At 43.5% G+C, this 17,138-nt stretch overlaps 1 protein-coding gene and 1 pseudogene across 1 annotated transcript in view; one reads left to right on the top strand and one right to left on the bottom strand.

The window, feature by feature from the left end:
* Nucleotides 1–17,138, bottom strand: part of INTS9 (integrator complex subunit 9) — a 111,416-nt gene that overhangs the window by 46,686 nt on the left and 47,592 nt on the right. The window contains exon 6 of the mRNA XM_060015240.1: nt 15,561–15,647. Within this exon, the coding sequence (XP_059871223.1) occupies nt 15,561–15,647 (87 nt within the window). The remainder of the gene's footprint in view (nt 1–15,560; nt 15,648–17,138) is intronic.
* Nucleotides 770–2,665, top strand: LOC132426804 (forkhead box protein N3 pseudogene; annotated as a pseudogene).

Consider the following 17,138-nt stretch of genomic DNA (forward strand, 5'->3'; position numbering starts at 1 on the left):
TTGCAGCATTCTCTCCTTTTTTTCTTGGTCAGTCTACCTAAAGGTCTGTCAGTTCTGCTGACCTTTTCAAAGAATCAACTTTTGGTTTCATTGATTTTTCTCTATTGTTTTTCTATCCTCTATTTTGTTTATCCAGCATATAGCTGGGTCTTCTTTTTGTCTTTATTTTTTTAAACCCATGTGATAATCTCTGTCATTTGATTGAATTGCTTAAGCCATTCACATTTAATGTTATTACTGATGTAGTTGGCTTATGTCTGCCAATTTAATTTTAGTTTTCTATATATTACATATCTTTTTTGTTCCTCTATTCCTCCCCTACTACTTTTTAAAAACAGTAAGTGAATATTTTCTGATATAGCCTCTTAATTCCTTTCTTGATTTGTTACTTTTTTTTTTTAGTTATTTCCTTAGTGGTTGTTCTGGGGCTTATCATATACATCTTAATATAGAGCATTTCTGTATGACACCTCACATTGTCTTCCCTGTTCACAAAAGATAAATGAAATAAACATTACTTGTGGGCCTGCAAAGCTATAGAAAAGAACTGGCTTAAACACAACTGAGGCTTGGCAGAAAGCAGAAAATAAAACATATTTTGCAGGTAGGCGGGGCGGAGAGAGTGCGGGGCCGGTGGGAGGACACGCGGCGCGCCGCAGGTCCCATGCCGCGCTGCGATCCCCGCGCCCCTGCCGCCTGAGCCCGCCCCTCGCGTCCTTAGCTGGTCCACCAAGCGATGCCCGCTGGGCGCCTGCGAAAGTCTGTTGGCTCCCGCTGAAGGGCAGTAGCGCCCCTGAGCCCCCGCGCCCCGCTCCGGCCAGGAGCCTTCACGTAAATGGGTCCAGTCATGCCTCCCAGTGAGAAACCAGAAAGCTCAGAAATTAGTGTCTCCGGTGGGCTGAGTCAGTGTTACCGGGGCAGCGGTTTCTCCAAGGCCCTTCAGGAAGACGATGACCTCGACTTTTCTCTGCCTGACATCCGATAAGAAGAGGGGGCCATGGAAGATGAAGAGCTGACCAACCTGAACTGGCTGCACGAGAGCAAGAACCTGCTGAAGAGCTTTGGGGACTTGGTCCTGCAGAGCGTCAGCCCCGTCCAGGACCTGGACGATGACACGCCCCCATCCCCTGCCCACTCCGACATGCCCTATGATGCCAGGCAGAACCCCAACTGCAAGCCCGCCTACTCCTTCAGCTGCCTCATATTTATGGCTATTGAGGACTCTCCAACCAAGTGCCTGTCGGGAAAGGATATCTACAACTGGATCTTGGAACATTTTCCGTATTTTGCAAACGCACCTACTGGGTGGAAAAACTCAGTGAGACATAATTTGTACTTGAATAAGTGTTTTAAGAAAGTGGACAAAGAGAGGAGTCAGAGTATCGGGAAAGGGTCATTGTACAGAGTACAAAGTCTAATCCAGAGTACAGACAAAGAAAGTCTAATTCAGGCTTTGAAAAAGACACCTTATCACCCACACTCGAATGTGTTCAATACACCTCCCGCCTCTACTCAGGCACAACAAAGCACATCAGGTCCACCCCTCTGGCAAGACAGCACCTTCTTTAAGAGAAATGGAGCCTTTCTACAAGATCCTGACGTTAATGCTGCCAGTGCCATGATGCTTTTGAATACTCCCCGAGATACAAGCAGTTCCTCCAAGAGTGATACAAAACGGAACGCGGGTTCGAGTCCGGCTGTTGCCAATCACTCCCACTGGAATGACAGCAGCCGGGAAGAATGGCCTCACCAGCTGCCGGATGCGGACTGAGAGCGAGCCGTCCTGTGGCTCCCTAGTGGGCAGTGGAGACCCAAGGAGGATGACAACTACAGCAGTGCCAAGTCCTTCAGTGCCAGGAGCACCTCGCCCGCCAGCGACTCCATCTCCTCCTCCTGGGCCAACGACCACTACGAGTTTGCCACCAAGGTGAGCAAGAATGGCAGCGAGGGCAGCTTCCAGAGCCACGAGAGCCACAGCGAGACGGAGGAGGATGACAGGAAATGCAGCCCGAAGGAGGCCAAGGATGCTCTGGGGGACAGCATCTATGTGTCCCAGCACAAGAAGCACCAGCACTTCGCCAAGGCAAGGAAGATCCCCAGCGACATGCTGCCTCTCAAAAAGAGATGCACGGAAAAGCCCCCCGAGAGCGATGACGAGATGAAAGAGGCGGCGGGGTCGATCCTGCACTTGGCAGGGATTCGGTCCTGTTTGAATAACATCACCAATCTGACGGCAAAGGGGCAGAAAGAACAAAAGGAAACCACGAAAAATTAAAAACAAATCACTGATTTGTTTTGAACTTACGGCCATTTGGTTTCAGCATGTCAGGAGATTTCTAATGATTTGTGGCAATACCAGCAATTTATTATTATTATTTATTTCATTTTTCTTTTTTTTTTGGTTTGGTTTTCTTTGTTTCTTTTTTTTTTTTTAAATTTTCCTCCCTCCTTTGTTTTGGACCCTTAAGAATATTATGTTTAAAGGAGATTGAAGCCATAGAAATCATACTGACACTCAGCTGTTTTACAAAAGCTTTTCATTACCTGAAAACAAACCCCCAAAAGCCAAAATTACCATTGTTTCCTCCAGCTTGTCAGAAACCCGTGGCTGAATCCACAGGGACGGCAACGATAATGCCACGGGGATACACATCCGGCACTTAGAAGGCACGTGTGCAAAGTAACCACTGATCAGGCCCAACCTTTAGGTTTAAAAGGTCAGGATGTGCACCCAGTTGGGTTCACTGAGTGAATGCCCATAAAGCAACTGAGGAGAAGGAAGGACCCCTGGTCCCCCCAAGAGCAGACCCAAGCTCGTGGCACTGGGCATCAAATTGTGCCAGGAAAACCCCTGGCACTGTCCCAAGCGTGTGATGCGGGGGTGGGAGGGCAGTCACCAGTCCTCTGTGCTTCTTAACTGTGAAGCCTAGTAACATCTTCCGGGGTGGACACTGGACCATTCATATTCAACAGGTGTCAGTGACTCATGAGAAGAGACTGGGTCAGTTTTAGTGATGTTGCTAATCATTGAATTCTGTTTTACATTAAATTAAGAGAAGGTTCCACAAGCCATAAGCCTGAAGGTTGGTCCTGCACACGCGCGTGTGCAAACACAGACACACACACACACACAAACACACACATACACACAAGAGAGAGAAAGAGAGAAAAAAACTGATGCAAAAAACAAGTGTTGTCTTCTTAACTGCCCAAGTGAAAATCAAGTTCCAAGAAATTACAATAGCTGTTAACGAAGGAAAGGGTGGTACAAATCTTTTTCTGTCTGTCAAAACCATTTGATCAAAGTGAAAACAAAACAAAACAAAAAGCTACAGAACATGCCATTAGCACTGTGGTGTATTTTTAAAAGATGAAAGGCACATGGATGGACAAACTAAAGTAAAACATGGCAAAAAAGAAAGGAAAAAAAATTCCTATACTGCCCTCAAAATGGAGTTTGCAGTTAATGTTAGTCAGGATTCATCTTTGTGAAAATCAATGATTTCTACATTCAGCCAGTGTAGCCAGCAGAAATTTCTTTGTTTTTTTTTTGGCGGTACGCGGGCCTCTCACTGTTGTGGCCTCTCCCGTTGCGGAGCACAGGCTCCGGACGCGCAGGCTCAGCGGCCATGGCTCACGGGCCCAGCCGCTCTGCGGCATGTGGGATCTTCCCGGACCGGGGCACGAACCCGTGTCCCCTGCATCGGCAGGTGGACTCTCAACCACTGCGCCACCAGGGAAGCCCGCCAGCAGAAATTTCTGATCCACAATGCATGGAATTGCTTTGAAAAAAATAAAAAAAGCACAAAAACACAAACTTTTTAAATTCAAAAATAAAGTTCCTGTAAGGTAAACAATGTATTTAGCATGAAGATGAATTATTTTCATGTAAATATAGAAAAGAGAAAAAAAAACATTTTTCAACCTTCCAGACCAGCATCAGGAGCATCCATTAAAACAAACAAAAATGTGTCATTAGAAAAACATGTTATCATTTGCTCGAACACAATCAAGAATAGGCCTGAAGAGTGACTTCTCTGAGATTCTCTGTACAGTACAGGTGAAGGGCCTTCTGGAGAACTGAACCTGTATGTTAGCTCTGTGCTGTCTCCTAAACTATCACTGAACCTCACTCACACACACACACACACACACACACACACACACCACTTCAGACAAAGAGATGAGAGAAGAGAGAATAGCAACAGCATTTTAGAAAGTGGAAAGGAAAAAGACAAATGATAACTGACTTAGCAGACCCAGGAAACTTCAATTCAAGTGACTTAATTTATACTGCAAACCCACAAAAAGCTCAGCAATTGGAAACAATAGGTATGTCTTGAAGTGAGATTGAAGGTGAGCCTAAACACAAGAAAATTCCTGGGCTTCCCTGGTGGTGCAGTGGTTAGGAATCTGCCTGCCAGTGCAGGGGACATGGGTTCCAGCCCTGGTCTGGGAGGATCCCACATGCCGCGGAGCAACTAAGCCCGTGAGCCACAACTACTGAGCCTGCGCGTCTGGAGCCTGTGTTCCGCAACGGGAGAGGCCGTGACAGTGAGAGGCCCACGCACCACGATGAAGCATGGCCCCCGCTCGCCGCAACTGGAGAAAGTCCTCGCACAGAAACGAAGACCCAACACAGCCAAAAATAAATAAATAAATTTATTTAAAAAAAAAAAGAAAATTCCTAGAAAAAACTGATTAAGAAATAGAACCTTCCAATTCTCTTCACCTATTCCATATAGCTCAGCAATTGACCCTTCCCCTCCCAGGCATGTCACCAGATTGTTCTCTGGCGAGAATAAAAATGAGAGTCCGTACTAGGAGAAACCATTGACAATTAGAGGCAGCCACCTTAAGCAAAAGTTTACATACTGAGAGTAACAATTTTCTTTTCCTCAGATCAGAACACCATCAGTTAGGCTTATACCCTGCAGGGTAGGAGACTGGAAGAAGCTTCTCTGAAAAATATGATCAGCACCAAAGAAAAAACTCAACGAAAAGATACTCACACCAGGAGTTTCACAACGAAATTGCCGAACCAGATTATGCTATAGTGCATTCTATTAAGTCTAGAATATAGAAGATACAACATACAGATAACAGGAGCTCCTTACAGAAATCCAAGCAAGGGAACAGAATAATAAAAACCATAACTGCGAAATAAAAAGAAACTATACACTGAAAGAACACATTGCATACCTGAAAATACTGACCCAGAAGAATTAACACCAGATATATTCTGGGAAAATATTTACATTATAAAGAAAACAGACAAATAAATCTTTGGCTGTGTGCCAATAAAACTTTATTTATAGAAACACTGGCAGGCCAGATGTGGCCATAAAACAGACACTTGGCCATAGTTGCCACCACTGTTCTAGATTGAAAGGGCCCACTAAGCTCAACACATGAATGTAAACTGTCTTTAGGTTTGAGACATCATCATAAACTTTAAGAACAAGAGGAGATTCTAAAAGTCCACAGAGAGATAAACAGGATACATATCGAAGATGTAGACTCAATAGCATTGGACTTTTCAACAGCATTTCTGGAAGACAGAAGAAAATAGAGCAATGCTTTCAAAATTCTATGAGAAAACTACATCTAACTCACATTTCTATCAGAGCGTGAGAGTAGAATGAAGACGTTTTAGACGTGCAGGGTCTCAGACAATTTACCTCCCATGCGCTCTTTCTCAGGGAGTTGTTGGAGGATGTGCCCTGCAAAATGAAGGCGTAAACAAAAAAAAGAAAGGCCCAGAAAACAGAGCTTCTAAGAGAAGAACGAGAAATCTTCAGGATCACAGTGGAGAAAGTCCTAAACTGAATGCCATGCCACAGGCCCAAGAGCAGCTGACACCAGGTAGGGCAAGAGTGAAGGCTCTGGGAGACGACTTTTCAAGAAGGTAAAATTGTTAGACCACCCATCGAGTTTGAACATACTGAGGAGAGACTTAGACAAATGTGAGAGGGGTTAGAGATAAATTAGTAATATGTACACAGAAAACTAAGCAAATAAGCAAACAAGATAATTACTAACTCAAGGGAAAACAAAGAGTTGTGCAAGAAGAAGAAAAAAATCGTAACAATGTTGTATGGCCAGTGAAGTGCATGTTCCTGGTCATATAAACATGGAATAGAGATTTAGCCCAAATAGCACACAGATCATGATGTTCCAATTCTCTTCACCTTTGTTTCTCCAGCAACAAAGTATCAACAACTCTTCTCTTTACCTTCTGCATAAACAGGTGAAGATTCTCTTATTTCACTTATCTGAGGATTTTCTTATGTCACTTATCTGTCCTATGTGTAGTGAATTGCTTTAGGTTTTACAATATTTAGTCAATAAATATGTACTTAGCCCTGACTATGGCCATAGAATTTAAGTCCTGTAAGGGATTTAACAGGTACAACATAAAGGCCTGTGCTCACAAGGAACTTAAGTCTAGGAAAAATTTTACAACAGTACAAAGCAATAAAAGAGATGTGGAAAGCCATGAGTCATCCTTGCCTGCACACTTGCCTTCACTCCCAGAAGGGCCTAAAGGATATATTGAAAATGCAAATCTACACATATACACATATACACACACTCCCCTCCTCCACTTTAACAGTGCACCATTCCATTCAGGATAAAATCCAAGACTCTTAGCATGACTTTATAAGGCCTTCTTTATCGAGGTCCTGCCTTGGCCTACATTCTATATACTGAGCTATAAACAGCTCTTGCGGCGCCAGGCTCCCTCAAGCCTGTAACATTCCACCACAGTCCTCCTCGTCATATTTTGTGTGCACAACACCCCTGCTTTAAAATCTAGACCACCTGTCACCTTTTCTCAGGTCTTGAGATACTCGTCTAGGTCAGGTACACATCGTTTGTGCTCTTTGGGAAGATGGCCCGAGTCTCAGAGCCAGGGAAGTGGCACAGAAGCTCTCTTTGGAGGAGGTTACTGGCAGGGGCCGCTGCTACCGCTTCTCTCCCCTTCCGCACCCCTGCAACTCTCTGCCACCCACTCTGAGGAAGGAGAGGTTTCTCTCAGAGGCACATCATGGGGAAAGGGGAGGATTTACAGACTTGTCTAGATTTAAATCTCAGCACTGCCTCTTCACCTCTGAGCCGGTCTTCTCGTTTGTAAAACAGGGAGAGTATCACTTCCTTTTTAGAGCTGTTCTGTGAGGGATAAATGATACACTGCACGTAAGCGTCTGGCACAGAACAGATGCTGAGTAACGACTGTCTCCAACCATCTCCAATATACACAGCCATCGTGGCCCCAGAACATACATTTTCCAACAATACTGTAGTGGACTTCAGTACAGGTGACTGTGCTGAAATCACCCAAGGTGATTTACTCTGATGAGCAGCAATGACTCTGAACTTGAGTGGCCCAGGCACTGCTCTAGAGGGGCTGAAGGAAGAACCCATATTACTCCCCTGCTTTAGCTCCTCCTTTAAATTCCTCCAGATCAGGGAGCCCCATGGCTTGGGCTTCCTAGGACTGCCCCTCACAAAAAATAAAGACTTCTTACTCTGGGCTGGATAGGAGCAGAAGCGTTTACACCAGAGCTGGAAGGCTATCATGCGAGTGGCTAGAGTGGGGAGGGTGGTGAATAACAACGCAGCCCAACCACATCTTTCATCTCAGTTGGATTTGTTTTAATTGCCCTTAGCTCTGCCAAGGCCCTGCAACTGAGACACCTCGGCTCGAGGCTGAGCTAATAAGTCGCACACCAGCTAGATTAGACCCACGTTCTTTAACTGGCCACAGGTGTGTGGGTTCATTTCTGGGCTCTCTACTCTGTTCCGCTGATCCATATGTCTGTTTTATCTGAAGGGCACCAGTAAGTGTGCGCCGAGGTGCTAAAAACGCCAGGGAGGAACAGACCGGTGAGCCGGAAGAGGAAGGCCAAGCAGGTCCCAATGACTCTGGTGTCAAGTCTGACCTGCTCAGCTTAGGGTTCGGTGGCAGGCAGCTTCTGACAGGGTTCCCCAGGCTCCCCGCCTCCCATATTCACCCCCTTGCCTGGGCTCCTCCCGCTGAGTGTGGGCTGCACCAACCGGCTTGCTTCTAGTGAAGAGACTGTGACAAAAGTGACAAGATGTCACTTCCAAGATTAGGTTACAGAAGACCAAGACTTCCTGCTCGTCCACAGTCTCTCTCTTGCCCTCTTGTTCACTCTGATGAAACCAGCTGCCACGTGGTGAGACGCTCTGAGGAGACGCCCATGTGACAGGGACCCGAGGGAGGCTTCGGCTACCCACCACCCCTGAGGAACTGAATCCTGCCAACCACCGCGTGAGTGAGCCAAGAATGGGATCCTCCCGGTGGAGCCTGAGATAAGGGCAGCCTGGTGGGAGACCCAGAACTACTAATAAGTTAGGAAGTGTTCTGGGCCATGTTCTAGTACAGAGGCAGTGTTTTAATACCTCAACTCAGCCTGGGCTTTTCTCAGGTCTCATCAATGACATTTTTACAAACTCTAATTGTAGAGAACATTTGTAGAAGGTTGGTCTTCATACCTAATTTAGTTGCTTTAGTTGCAATATTCAATAATTTACCTACCCTCTTTTTTCCCTTCATATATCTAAACTGAGGGTAAAATGTTTCCTTCAAAAACTGTTGAAGACCACAGCAAATGAGAAATTACACACACACACACACGCACACATATGTGTATATATAATATATATTATTAACATTATATAATCTATGATATTCAGTGCCTATGAATTCCTCCCCTTCACTCTATGCTTAAATTCTTCGGGTATCTTATTCTGGTACCTTATATACTGACTACACTACTTTCAGATCTAAAACTAATTATTTGTCATTTCTCTCTTTGGAAATGTTAGAGGTTTCCTTTATCACACAGGTTTGGTGACTATGTTTTCACAAACAATTTTGATAAGTTTTCTATCAGCTAGACAAAAGATTTAAACGAGGAATTAGTCAAATGTATTGCTGGCTTTTCCAAAAGAAGAAACTTTCAATATTCTTTTGTACAAGGTTAGCTTTCAATGTTTTTCTCTCCTTCCTGGTGTGCACTGGCTGATTTTAACCAAGCCAGTCCCCTCTCAATCATGCCATGTTGCTATGTTTTTGCCCACAATGTTCTCTTATCTTGGAGCGATCTCTTCCCTCATTCAAAACCTGCTTAACCTGCCAAACCCAGCTTGAGTCTTGCTACTTAGTACGTAATCTCTGCTCAACAAGCTCCTTGGGTACAGGGACTATGCCTTAAACTTTGGGGGGCATTTCCCTGAAAACTTATAATGCCAGGCACTTGGTAGTTAATGAACAAATGAGACTGAAGTCCTCTAAGTTTCCTATTTATACCCCCAAATTTCTTTCGCTAACACCTTTTTTACTCTTTTGAGATATTTAGTCACTTCCTCATTACTTCCTTCTATCTCCTAACATCTTGTCTAACTCAGCTTTCCCTAAAACTCTCCTTATGTTTGAGGCCATAATTAAAGAGGCATTTACAGAGCCATTCAAAGCCATTAGGATTATTGGCTGATTAAGGATAAGTCGGATAAGGAAACCCAATGGGAACTAGTTCTGTTTTTTCTGGCTTTCCAATTTATCAAAGTCAAGTTCTCAGAGTCTAAATGCTTAATAAGTACTTTCTAAAAGATTTCATTTTTTTGTTTTGTTCTTATCACACTTGAGTGCTTAATAAACTTTTTTCCCAGGGCTTGACATCATGCCAGAGCTCTGCTGTCTCTTCTTCCATCCTACCAGCACAACATCATGTGTTTTCTTAAAAGAGCAGGACTTTTAGGTCCACAGGGACCACTTAAAAGCTTATAAATAAAACACTGGTTGGGCTTTTTCTAAGTGTTTGATGAGTGAATGACTGAACAAAATAAATATAAGAGCAGAATACAAAGAATACAAGAAGCAGTAAAGTTTCTTTCCTTTCATTACAGTGAAGTATGCTTACTATACATGTGAGTGGGGTGGGGTGGAGATGGGTTAGCAGAGTGATCTTTATGGAATTTACCAAAAGTAAAGCCTGAAGATCAAGCACTTCTCAATACTAAACTGAAACCAGATTATAATCCCTGTTTTTTGTTTTAGATCAATTTCTCTCTCAAAAGTACAAAGGCAATTGCTCAGGCTACCGAAGCATGATAGAAACAATTCTTGAGAGGGGCTAAACCATCTCTGCTTTAATTTTATGCTCATCAAAAACCTCTTACCTATAATTTGATCTCTTTAAGTGGACTTGCTGCCCAGAACAGAGAGTCCTAGACAGATGAACCACCCTAGTTCTGGAGCTACGCAGATATCTCAGGATAAAGTAATTAAATGGGATTTTTGTTTCTCAGTCAGTATCCTGGGAGTTTAGTTAGCCCAAACCAGTCTTCAGAGGCTAATCAACTCTGAGTGAAATGAAATGATTAAGTTTCTGGAAGTGCAAAGCTGAAGAACTGCAAAGTTGTGACGACTCCATCAAAGTACTGCCACTCTCTGAGCACCTGCTTAAGGGCATCTTTAAAAACTATAACATAAGCGAACTTAGAGATAGTTTAATTCAATTCTCCTATTTTACAGAAAAGAAGACTGAGTCCCAGGATCTGAATGACACTGCTAACTAGAGGCAACAGTGGGATTAGGAAAACAGTCTTCCTTCTACTATACTACTTTGCTCTCGTCAGGAAAGGTAGCACTGAAAGATAAATAAGGCTGTGGAAGGCAGACGTGTGCTGGTTATTGAAAGGGGGTTATGTGAACCAAGTGTATCATTAAAGGGAGAAAGGTTGTTGGTGTTTACTGAGCACCTACTGTGTGCCTGGCACTGTTTTACGGACTTTACTTTTATTACTCATTTAGTCCTCACAACAACCTTGTGAAGTTGCTAATATTATTTCTATTTTATAAACGAGGAAACAGAACCTAGAAGAAATAAACTTCTGCAGCTAAGAAGCAGATCTGGAAGGAACTCAAACACCAGTCTATTTGACCTCCAAGCCCATAGCTTTAATTTTCTTCCTACTACATAGTTAGACCTGATAAATTCCTCTATAAATACCCAAGGAGTGTCAGAGCAGAGGAACTTCAAGTACAATATGCTTTTTAAAAAAATTTTATGTCTTCTAAAAGATATAAACCCACATTTTAAGCTCTGAGTACTGAAAACTGCCATAACACTTCAGCCAGGAATATATTAATGCATAACTCCTTAATGCTTGTCAGAGGATTATGACAATACCCTGTAGTGATTTATTCTTAATTATAATTGTAAATTTCTAGTCTTATACAAAAAATGCTGCCCTTATATTAAAAATACTAGAGACTGGATAAGTTTCTTCAGTGGAATATTGTGCTTTAAATTTTCCCATTAAAAACCTAAATTTTGAAGTGCGTATGGGAACGTCAGAGGCTCGAAAATTTGTAAGGCATTCTCCTTTTCCTACCCTTCAAAAATCTCTTTTTCAAGAAGTATAAGCTACAATGTCAAAATGAGGAAGAAGGATGGCTAACTTCTAAATAAATCTCAGGGAGCAGTGTCGACTGAGGCAGGGAGTGAGGCAGCTGCCGAAAAGCAAGAGTAATGGTTTTTTTTTTTTTTGGTAAACATACTAATACTAAATCAAATGCTAATTCAAACTAACTTCCTGTGATTTAAAGGAATTTGTCAGAAACCAATGAATCTGAAAGATTTTAATTCATTTTTTTTTTTTAGTTGGTCTTATTCTTAAGCTACTAAGATGCATTAATTCTTGACATTTAACCAAGAGACTGCCTGTAAAGGTTTAAGTATAAGTCAAAACCTGGGGGCTCAAATCCAACTCATGGAGGCGTTTTGCTTGGATCATACAGAATTTTACTTTAATGTGAGAGCCAACATTTTTTAAAGATGAAAAAAAAAATCACATTTAAAACATCCAGATCTAGAGCTTCTTTTAAAAAAAAAAAAGTAAAAGGGAAGATTTGGCAGTGATGCACTCACTTTCCCATACGGCCAAAAGTCTGCTGAAGCCGTGTGTCAGCCGCCCTTTTAGAGAGGTGTGGTCACTGGTCCACAATTCCTGGCAGCCCACCTCACTCCTGTACTTACCTATAAACCCCTTCCTCACCCCTGGAGGCATCTGAGTTTGTGACCCCTATTTTATAGGAACTGGACAAGGAGAATGCAGGAATTTAAAAATAAATAAATAAATAGAAGACAAAGCCCACATCACTTAGTCACTGTACTAGACAGCAAAAACAAACAAACAAACAAAAACAAAAAACCCCAGTGCTTCTCAATACAGTATGTCACAGTATCCTGGGACACTTGATATCAACTAGCTCATGACGGAGGGAACTTTTAAAGTGGTGTAAATCCTTCAGCATAAATTTTCAAATGCAGCACTTTTAGTATTCTGGCCCAAGATTAAATTCTAGGTGAATATTTCAAAAGAATTCTCTTATTTGATGTCAATTAAAAAATAGCTCCTCAAATTTTTCCACCACTTCTAATATTTATGCTGAGTTTCTCCAAGAGAAAAACAGGACACAGCTTTCTTGGTTTGTCTAACACCTCAGCACAATCTTTCCAATAATTAGACTCTTCTCTTTGTCTGTCAGTAACTATGGCTCATCTCACACTCAAATGCCAAAACAAAATGCTTGACCAGGATCAGAACTATGGTCAGGATGCATGAAGTAATGAAATACAGTCTCCGACTGGCCCAACTTCTTCTCTACCAAGTTAGCTCTCAACAGCTTCTGATTTTTGTCCACCTGGTGGTGAGACAGCAAATTCAAGGTTTTTTTGGGTTTTTTTTTTGCGGTATGCGGGCCTCTCACTGTTGTGGCCTCTCCCGCTGCGGAGTACAGGCTCCGGACGCGCAGGCTCAGCGGCCATGGCTCACGGGCCCAGCCGCTCCGCGGCATGTGGGATCTTCCCGGACCGGGGCACGAACCAGCGTCCCCTGCATCGGCAGGCGAACTCCCAACCACCGCGCCACCAGGGAAGCTCCAAATTCAAGGTTTTATTTCAACTAGCACCTTTGTTAAAAAGGGCGATTTCCTAAGCACCTTAGGAAATAACTTTCTGGCCCCCTCCCTAGTCCTCTGCTCCTTCAAGTTCAACTCACCTTTTTCCCTAATATATGATGGCCCTTTTTCTGGTGAGCCAGTTATCTTGTATTTTACAAAGAATGGGAAGCAAAGAAAACTGCCAAGGACTCTGCCCAAGGTCACAGAAAAAAAAGGCAAAATAAGGACTTGGACTTCCTTAAGACTTAGCCCAGGGTTTGGGATTCAGGAAACAGTGACCTTTGAACATCATTTCTGGTGTGCCAAAATTATTTGTAGCAGAATATTTAAGGGTATAAATTTAAAAGGAGGAAGTGAGGGAAGCCAAGATGTACGTGTTCCACAGGGAAAGAAAACAAAGTCCTCAGGTTTCTAAGGAGGGAGATGGAGAGAAGTGAGTTGAATGTGGGCCAGTGGGCACGTGGGAGAGGGAGAAAAGGGGAAGGAGGCATGCAGTGGGCAGGAGGAAGGGAGCTGAGAATAAGCACGCACAACGAGGGCAGGAGGGGACCTGTACCGAGTGGGTGGGCGGACAGATCAAGGAAGCCATCCATGTGTACAGAGAAGACTCAGACAAGTGCGTGTCCAGAAGGCGTTTCCTAATGAGAAGCCAGACAGACACCATATCCCCAGTCAAGGAAACAGAGAAACAAGAAGATCCATAAAACACAGGAGAAAATGTGCACAGTTATGTTACTTCTCCCTCATGAGAATGATTAAGAGAGGGGGCTCACATGCCCGTGAGAAGCCTGTATGTGGCTGAGAAGCAGCCCAGCACAGGCGTTAAGGGCACGGACTCTGGAACCAGAGTAGCCCAGCTGCCTGGGTTTGAATCCAAATCCTACTGCCCACTAGTTGGTTGACCTCGAATAACTTACTTAACCTCTCTGTGACTGTTTTCTCTTCTGTAAAATGATAACGTTAAAGAACTAAGTGAATTAAATAAAGCACTGAGAAGAGTGTCTGGCACATAACAAGTGCTACATAAGTTAAATAAAATAAATAACACGTACAGAAAGGAACACATAAAGGAGGAGACTCACGTGCTCAAACTCTGAGACAGTTACAGCATAAAAACCACAGCATATTCTCCTAGCTACATATTCATATCCTTGTAGAAAGAATGTCACAAAAGCCAAGACATTCTAAAGTTTAGTTAAGTAGATGGCAAACAAATCACGGACCTAGAGGGAAAGAGAACCCAGTGGCGAGGTAGCTGGAGAAGAGTGGACTTGGGTAGGAGTGTAAGGAACACACATGACCTAAGAAGTCACAGACGGGCTTTTACTCCAGAGTCTGGACGCCAGGCCTGGATGGCTGGGGCTGCGGTGCTGGGAGGTGAGGGCAGCAGTTGGCAGGGCTGGACCAACTGCAGTATGTTAGGGCTGACTCGTGTCCTCTGCTGCCGATCAAATATGAGAGTGGAAGTAGAATCAAGCTGCCTCCCGCCTCCTCTACTGCATTTCTACTTACTTCACCTCATCATCTACAGCCTTAGCCCAGGCCTTTGTTCTCTCGCCTGGGTTTCTGAATCAGCTCTGCCGCTGGGCTTCCCGCCCCCATCTCTGCACCCCCATCCATCCTCTCTTATGCTTCCAGGGTTACTTCCCCTAAAAAAACATGCGATCACGTCATTCACCGCCTTGTCAACCTCCCCTGATGGGCTTCCCGCTCTCAATAATAAAAAGTTCCATCTTGACACAGCAGACGCTTCATTATCTTGCTCCAATGTCCCTGTCTGGTTTTGCCTTTCACCTCTTTACTCAGCTAATTCTAACCCACCCTGAACTTCTCACTGTTCCCTAATATACTATATCCTACGGTGCTGTGCCTGGACCCCACTTTACGACCCTTTCTATCAGGAAAAGTCCTTTCCTTCCTCTGAGACCCACCTTAATTGTCATCTCCTAAGGAATGTCCTCCTCAGTTCCCTAAGCAGAGAAAGTTCTTCATTTTCTGAGTGCCTACAGCATTGTAACCAGGCATCTCTTATAACACATGCCACCCAAGACTGTAATTTAGCTGTTTAATTGTCCGATTTCCCATTAACCCCTCAGCACCTCATAGAGACAGCCAACTGTTTTACTTATTTTTAAAAACTCCTAGGGCTTCCCTGGTGGCGCAGTGGTTGAGAGTCCGCCTGCCGATGCAGGGGACACGGGTTCGTGCCCCGGTCCGGGAAGATCCCACATGCTGCGGAGCGGCTGGGCCCGTGAGCCATGGCCGCTGAGCCTGCGCGTCCGGAGCCTGTGCTCCACAACGGGAGAGGCCACAACAGTGAGAGGCCCGAGTACTGCAAAAAAAACCCCCAAAACCTCCCAGACCTAGCATACTACCTTGCATATGGTATGGTTGCCTGTCAAATACGACGGTTGAATCAAACACAACCCTTCCATAACACAGGGAAAGGGGAATCTTAATTCTAACAGTATAAACGTTTGAGCAGAAAATACGGTAACATTTGAGACTCTTCTGCAAAGCCCCCAGCTCTACTGCCATGGTGGGTAGACGGCCTGCTGTTTACCGCTGAATATCCTTGTTCTTCCACAAGGAGGCAGACTGAGCCTTGGGCACGCGTTCAATGAAGTTCACCAACTCTTCCATGAGAAGCCTGAGTTTAAACAAAGAAAGTGATGAACACTCAAAAAGGAATCAGAAAAACATGGCACTCTTAACACTGTAGCCAAGAGAAGCGGGCTTGCCTGCCTGCCCTCCCCAGTCGTCTTTCCTCTCTCTGCTGCACATAAACGTGGGCACCATTTTACATAAAGTTGAACAAAAACCTAGCCTTTGCGTTGAATTTTCACGTTAAAAATTCTGAATGTAAATGATTTAATTCATAAGCCTGGTGTGCTTCTTGTCTCTAAACAATGAAATATATAAGCCTATGGTTTAACTCACACTCTTAAGACCTCTGCCTTTATTTATTTAGGTAATTAAAAACACAAAAGGACAAATAGTTAAATGAGCATGAAGTACCTGATTTTGGTGGCAGCAGAAGTGGGGATAGGATTTTTTTTAATGACAATATTAAATGGACATTTTAAACTGGTAAAATAAGTTTTCTTCATATACATTTTAGGAAATAACAAAATTCCACATGGAAGAATACTCGAAGGCCTAATCCTAACTAACTCAAGGACCTGCCAGAGGACAGGCTCTGCAGATCACAAGCTGGATCACCACAGAATCACAACTCAGGGAATCTAAGAGATGCCTCACTCAACTGGATCGATGATCCCATGCTCTGAGGAATACATGGGAACAGAGCACTGATGGGGCCCTGGATGGCTAGGGGACGACCAAAAAGCTAGAAATAGACTTTCAACATCTTGAATCCCCTACATAATCCAGTACAGATGTTCCACATTGACTTAAATCCTCTCCCAATAAACACACAGACATGGCAAGCCATAAATTTATTAGCATTTGAATGCCGAACAACTTCATTTCCACTTATTTACTTATTCCTAACACTATCATCGTCTTTCATCTTTTTTTTTTTTTTTAATTGTCTTTCATCTTGAAGGAGCAGTACCAGTTCCAGCATTCTAAGATCCGGGATCCAGGCTCATTATTGTTCTGGCTGTAGCTTTCTGGAGAACTGTCTGGTATGTCCATCCTCAGGCTTTAACTTTTTCAGACTAGAATCTAATGTTTTCAGCTTGTCCTCTCACCAAAACTGTTAAATCACCTTGAGTGCTTTACTTTCCTACAATGTCTCTTCCTCAGATCCCTTATGTTTTTCTGTACACACCGCAGGTAATATGGTTTGACAGAAAAACAAGGACATATTTTGTTTCATTTCTGGTAATTCCATCGTATTGGACTTCAGTCAGATTCTAGAACCCAAAGCACTTAGATCCCATATTTCGGGTCTTGATAGTATTACCTTATACCATACTTCTTTGTTTGCTTCAACACAGTTCTTTTCTTCTGGGGTAATTTTCTTCTCACTAAATGATGCTATGGTTACTTGAAACAACCATCTGTCCCATGGAGGCTTGGGAGGGGCAGGGGAAGAGACAGCACAGCGTTCTCAGAGTCAAAGAAGGGCTCTGAGGTTTTTATTCCATACAGTCCCGAGTTTCACTATGTCAAC

This window comes from Delphinus delphis, chromosome 6 (genome assembly GCF_949987515.2).
Source record: "Delphinus delphis chromosome 6, mDelDel1.2, whole genome shotgun sequence".
Taxonomy (NCBI): domain Eukaryota; kingdom Metazoa; phylum Chordata; class Mammalia; order Artiodactyla; family Delphinidae; genus Delphinus; species Delphinus delphis.